Source organism: Trachymyrmex septentrionalis, unplaced genomic scaffold, assembly GCF_001594115.1.
Source record: "Trachymyrmex septentrionalis isolate Tsep2-gDNA-1 unplaced genomic scaffold, Tsep1.0 scaffold131, whole genome shotgun sequence".
Taxonomy (NCBI): Eukaryota; Metazoa; Arthropoda; class Insecta; order Hymenoptera; family Formicidae; genus Trachymyrmex; species Trachymyrmex septentrionalis.
In genome coordinates, this window is record NW_017304450.1 from 1,538,548 (window position 1) to 1,545,678 (window position 7,131).

At 34.5% G+C, this 7,131-nt stretch overlaps 1 protein-coding gene across 1 annotated transcript in view; it reads left to right on the forward strand.

The window, feature by feature from the left end:
- The first annotated feature begins 6,119 nt into the window (after nt 1-6,119).
- The window catches only part of LOC108757005 (zinc finger protein Xfin-like), a 71,363-nt gene continuing 70,351 nt past the window's right edge, over nt 6,120-7,131 (forward strand). The window contains exon 1 of the mRNA XM_018501231.1: nt 6,120-6,847. Coding sequence (XP_018356733.1) covers nt 6,716-6,847 — 132 coding nt within the window. The 5' untranslated portion in view covers nt 6,120-6,715. The remainder of the gene's footprint in view (nt 6,848-7,131) is intronic.

Genomic DNA, 7,131 nt, shown 5'->3' on the forward strand with positions numbered 1-7,131 from the left:
GTTAAAGAAATTTGATAAACCTTTAATTAATAATCTCTTATGTAAATATATTTGTTGTACAAAAATCATATTTACAATACACATTGCCTATATATTACTTTAATTTTATTTTTGTGTTAATATTTAATAATTCTGATCATTAGTTAAAATTTTAAATATAATTAAAAAGTTGTATTATTATAGGATTGTATTATTATAGAATTGTCGATAAAAATAACGTTCTAAAAATTTTATATTAAATAGCTACATTTTTATTACATTGAATAGCTACATTTAACACAAAAAATTATATTTTCTCTTTTTCTAGAACTGAATCATTATCTTTTTTAAGTATAAAATAAACACGCAGGAACATAAATGCCTAGCTGTCCGAAATGCCTCTTCTCATTCTTCTCATGCCTTTTCTAATATGAGTGCAAATTTGGATACATAGACATTTATGTCCCCATGTGTACTCTTTTTTTATTACTCATGAGGTCTGTTCACGCTGCTTGCATTTTATGCACTTAGCACCTTTGTTTTCTTTCTTTTAAGAAATATTATACTCTCGAATCAAACAAATATAGTTGCTTGACTTTTAATGATTTGACTCGCTTCTTATTTTCACTGGTCTCTACTGATCCCTCGCACTATTTTTATGATTTTCGCTCCTTGATTCGCGCTGACTTGTTTCTTAAACGCACCGACTTTGAAGAGATAAGTACAAATATATTAGCGATGCGAAAAGGACAATAGCATCGATAAATAGGCAAGAATGTCGCGAGGTAGTTATTAATATTAGGTGTAGTAAAAAGTCATCGCGTATTTTTAAAAGATATCTATCAGTAAAAACCGCAATTACTTTCTTACCAACAATATAAATATATCTTGATAGAGTAAAGTTTCAGCTTTAAAAATCTCTTTTTTAAATTATACGATACGACAATTTTTAATGGAGTTATGAGCAATTAAAGTCAAAATAATTCTTTTATTTAATCCGCGATAACTCAGTAATCAAAAGTCGTAGGAATATTTAAAAAAAACGATTTTGTAGGGAAAGTATCAAGCTTTCACGATAGGTAATCGAAAATTTTCTCAAATTCGTTTTGGACACGTTACAAATCCACAAAGTGAGAAGAAAATTTTTCGTCTTTTTCAGCTCGTAGTTTTTGGTATGTAAAAATTATCAAACTCATATAAACTTAAAAAATGTGATAAGCTTTTAAAAGTAGAGATTTCAAGCTTTAAAACCCTTTTTTTAAATTTGAATTTCATTCATTATTGACGAAGATATTGTATATACAACTTTGAGCTAAAAAATACGCGATGACTTTTTACTACATCTAATATGTATAATGATAAGCGCTGACTGAAAGAGAAGCAGAAAGATCGCCGAATTCGAGGAGATCCGGCGTGTAGCGAGAAAGATAGACGAAATCGGGCGCTCGTTAAGTAAAGATTCCGATTGGGAGGCTGGCCTAAGAAAGAGTAGTGACGCCCGGAATATGAGACCGCGCCGCTGACTACAGAGGCACAAGCACAATTCAGTAACGGAATTTTGGCATCCGAGGACCCCGCTTTGAATCTCGTAGCAGGTTCACCAAGTAGACGATCATTTGTGCATGGCCAAGAGGTGACAGAGCGGACAAGTCCGAGCCATGATCGAGATCCGGAGAAGATCCGGAGTCGCGATCGAGGCTGATAACTTTGGAGCATGGTAACCATGCATGGTGGCAACTTGGCACAAGATTGGAGCCTGAATCGGCACATTAGTTGGTGTGGCTGCTAGTCTGGTCTAATCCCTCCTCCCAGGAGGGTTTGCCAATAAAAAAACGAGATATATATCACATAATAGCCTATTCGTATTAATCTCGAAATCGAAGTAACTCGCGGAAGGAACCGCATCGAGCGTAATATAAGGATTATTTTGTATATTCAACGCGATCGAATCTATTGCGAATAATTTCTATAATTTAGAAATATGATAATAACAGAAGGTACAAGCGATAGAAGTCAACGCTGGTTATCAATTAGCGCAATTCTTGTTAATATTAAATATTGTATGTAGTATAAACCTTGACCTTAAACATTTCCAGTCATAGTTTGATTCTTCATGCTGCAATCTTTTCCCCTAACCCAGCGGTTGGATAATTGCACTATATAATATCTCCAACATTTTTCCTCTCAAAAAATTGAACCGTTAACTGTTATGAGGTAAGTCACATACTCACAAAGTTAGATAGCTGAGTGGCAATGAGAACTCAAGCTTAAAATTATATAAATGATTAAATTATCGTATGTATAAGTTTGAAAATTATTAATCACCTCACCTTACACAGTCGATGCCTCAATAAATATGTCGTATGCAACATTTTGTGCATTGTTAATAAGTTAAAAGTTATCATTAAAATTTTAAAATATTAACTGAGAGAACAATTTGTGTCTTGTCATTTCGATCGTCGGTTGAATAATGATTGCTAAACAAGTAACATAGCAGTCAATTTGAAGACAAACAAATTATAGTTTATCACATGTATTATATTACGAACAACATTACAATTTATTAAGAATCTCAGTGTAAGCATAATTTAAAGCAACGGTATTATATTGTAAATTTAGTCAATTGGTCTGTCGATTAATGTGCATCATCTTCGATATCAACCGTTTGTTATAATAATTCTCCACATCCAGAATCTGCACATTTTGCCAATTAAAGTCATGATCGCTTTGCAATGATCTGTAATCACCGAATGAGTGAATGTTTGACTATGCATATGCTTTTGGTGTTCAGAAAGTCTGGTGTTTAATTTCCTTCCTGTTTGTCTCACATAGGAAGCATCGCAATCACAACAATTGATCTTGTAGACTACATTCCTTTTTAATTCATCATTTAAAGAGTCTTTATGAATCTTAATAAATTGATTCAACTTGTTCAAACTGAAAAAAGAAACTCTATGGCAAATCCCATTAATTATATTCTTGAAATTATTCGATATCTCTTCTACATACGATATGAAAAACCATTTCACCCGTTCCTTAGGTAAGTTATTTGATCTTGTAGTTGAACAAGAATTCAATTTACTTATTAATGTTTTATCTCTTGTATTAATAGTATCGAAAATATAAAATTCAATGGATAATCGTTTCCCAACAGTGTTCTTACAAAAAATTCTTTTTGTGAAATTGTGGAAGCGAGATATAAAAAACTTTATCTACCAAATTGAAAATTATACCCTTCTTTTGCGAGATTGGATGCTAAGATAAAAAATTCAAAAATCTTCCCGAAAACGTTGGTTTTTGATACCAGTCAAATATCAATGAGTTATTTCTTAACATTATGGTTGTGTTCAAAAAATTAATAGAATTACCATCCAAGGTAAATTATAATCCTGGATGGAACGAATTAAATTTTCCAGGAATAGAATCAACTCTAGAATTCGGTAAACAAAGAACGATATTGCTACATATCTGTAATAAAATGTAAATATAATATTGAATATTGCTCAACACCCAATTCTCCAAATTCATCATAACTAAATTAGTTACAATCGCAGAAAACGGTGAACTCATAGGCGTTCCAAAAGTTTGTTTATAAAACTGATTGTCAACAACAAAATCGAATCCAACACTAAGCGAACAGCATTGAGAAATTCATTTTTCGGTAAATTACAATTTTTGCAAATAAAGTTCTTTCCTATTGGAAAGAGCGTCTAATTCCAGATCCATTGGAATGTTGGTAAAAAGAGATATTATCCAACGACACCAAACTAAACCCATGATCAATTTTAATGTTTTTTTAGTTTCTAAACTAATTCAAAATTATTCTCGACGTTGCTAGCAGCTTTAGGTATGCTTTTGACAATCAATCCATGTAAAAACACTGCCAAATATATTATATAATATACTATCTAAAAAAGGTATGATAATTCTAAATGGGCAATTTACTTTATGCACTTTTGGCAATGAGTAAACCCTAGGAATATTGCTATCACTATAATAAAGTTAAATAATTTTTAATTGCGATCATACATAAGTCGTATATCGAGTTTTATGGTAATGATTTTTTCAATTCAATTAAAATAACAAGGATCTATTAAAGCATTGAATTCGCGTTATCAATCTCCAAATATATATATATATATTGATACATTGATCTTGAATTAAATCTTAATGCAAAAAGAAATTTCTTTAGTCCTTCAATCACACGTCCACATAATTTTTGTTATAACTCTAATTGTAAGAGCGCATTCACATCTTGACTACAGCGCAACTCGCGCTGGTAGTAAGTAATACAAAAAGCCGAAATTGTAGACTACCAGCTAGAGTTCGGATTGGCTGCTGCTTTTCCGTTTTCCGCTTTTCCGTTAAGATGTGAACACGCCATAAGAACTCGCACTGTAACTCGTACTGTAACATGTGCTCTTTCTCTCTTTCTTCCGAGATTCCAGAATATATATATTAATTTATCTCAATCATTTTAAATGCACAAATTTTTGAAGATTTCAAGCAACATGAATAGTTCCAAATCGAGATGATAATCCTAGTAACAGCCAACAAAATATATTACGAGAATTATAAAAAAATCGAATTCTAACCTTTTTAGAGTCTCATCCTCAAAACTAATCCTGTTAAATTTGATACGACATTCTTCATAAGCAGTACTATATGTTTTATGTCTGAAGAAGCATTCAATGAGATAAATTTTTTCTTCCATCGTAAAATAGGATTTAATAATTGACTTAATCAACTTTCTTTTTCATTTTAAAGATTTCATTAGTGTATTTTACGTTTTATGTATCTTCTTCTTCTGGCCAGTGGATATCCAATTTCACAATCCAAATTATTCCATTACACTTCGAGAAAACTCACGATGAATTGTAATAATAGAAGAGAATGTAAAACGATATTCAAAAGACTTGTTCTAGAAGCGTAGCTAAACAATATATAATTATCTCGAATTCTCCCAAGGAGATGACCTTCATTATCGCAAATTTGTAAACAATTTAGATTGTACAACTTAATAAGTTTGTTAATTCTTCTGATATCTATTCTTCTGATAGAAATTTTTGTAATATTTCAAAAAATGAAATGTTACCGGCAAAGGATTTTTTTCTACAAAAAATATTGAAAATAACAAATATTCTCTTTAAAATTTCTAGAATGAATCTCATTCTGGAAATGGGGCTGTGAGTTCAGATTCCCACTCGAGTGCCATCCAAATTAATATTATTTTATCCTTAGTGCTCATCGAATATGTTAAATAAGGATAACATGATTCCTGAAAAGCAGATATAACCTCTTAAAGAGTGAAAGCTTACTCTTAAAATTTCAAAATTGAGCTACTATTTTTCAAGACTAGCACAATTTTCACTCTTTAGGGTGAGATTCCAATCTAAAAAAAAAATTTAGAAAGTAAAAGATAAGAAAATATATTTTTTACGACTTTTAGATTTATATAATATGCTGTTTGTTCGTGCACGTTTCTTGATCTTTTTTCGAACAAAGATAAATCAACTGCTTTTGTGTTAAAATACGACGCTTGCACCAATCTTATTTCAGCTTATTTCTAAGATTGTATTCCGAAAGTACGCTATTAGCATTATTACTTCATTCTATTTTTATTTTACGTCTGAATGATACAAGATAGAGACTGCGCTCCGTTGCACGCACAATACGCATGAAATATCATTTTATTCTTGTTATTCACAGAGTGTTAAACAAGGATAACATGATACATCATGCGCATTATGCGTGCAACGGAACGCAGCCAGAATGACATAATAGCACTGATAAAGCGCTCCTCAAACCTCGATCGTAGCCTATGTTTTTGTAATTTAAAGTTAAATTACAGAGCAGCAATCATTCACGTAAAAAATGCTATATATACACACACGAGTGCTTAAATAAATGCTATTCTATTCACAATACATAATTTATTATGCATTGCGCAGTAGAGACAAAGAGTGTATGTACGAATCAATGAATGGATATCAACATTTTCTCTACCGGTCTCTTTGTTGTTTGCTGATAGCCGTTATACGGTTTGATCATGCGTCGTTGAGCATCTAGCTAAAGTGGGAGTAATTGAGCATGAAAACTTCATAGCGTGCACCCGAGCGACCTTTTCTCAGTCACCTGCCCGATCAATCAATCGGCGTCGTGAATTTATACGGAGCCAAGAATTTTTCTCGGGGAAACAATTTACGCAATAATTTGAGTTAATTATGGAAAACAATAATTTTGCCAGTTTCGTACGTATTTGAATTGCGATTCGAATCTCGGTTTCGTCTCGATTTCGACAACTGAAGCGGGCAATAAGAGAAAAAAAAGAAGGAAGGAGATAATCTTCTGATTTTCGGGATTGGAAATTTCGAGAGAGAAATGAGATCGTTGTCTCGCATCGATTCACGAATCGCATTTCAAGGAAAGAACCTTCTCGACGCTGGAGACTGTCGTGTGTGAAGGCGGTTGGCTTCGGTCAAGCTGATCGATACGCGAAGTGCGAACGCGGCCGTCGAGTCGCCACGGAAACTGTCGAAGCGCGTCGACGGTAGCCGAAGCGCGCCGACGAGGGTCGAAGCGAGGCGGACGCGGCCGAAGTGTGGTTGAGGAGCGACGCATAGTGAACGACGCGCGGGGACCCCTCTCAGCTCTCTGTACGGATTCGCAGCGAACGGCGTACGCTTTTAACGGGCGCGGCTTTGCGTGTTTCGAAGCTGGCGTTTCACGCGGTAAAATGTCCTCCCTCGACTATTTGGACCTGTGTCGGTTGTGTCTCGTGAAGGACCGCGTCTCCGTGCCGATTTTCGAGGGCGAGGGCGACGTGCGGCAGATTTTCCTCAAGATCACCGCTTGTTTGCCGGTCAAGGTAAGAAGCTAACTACGCCATTCGGCCCAGCTATGACGATCCGCCATCTTGCCGAGTCTTTGCGGACGGATCACAGATCGACCTCCACGATGTAGATCTCAATCTCATCGTTCCTTGGGCGTATTTCCATTGACGAGGAACAGTCGCTCTGTAATCCGTCGAGATGGCACGCTATATGACGTTACATATTATGCGGGCGTGCGAATCCTGTCTCGTCGCTCGTCGTCTTTGTGATACCGCTAATTATTCGGTGGATTTTTGCCGCGCTTTTTACCTCGCACGGA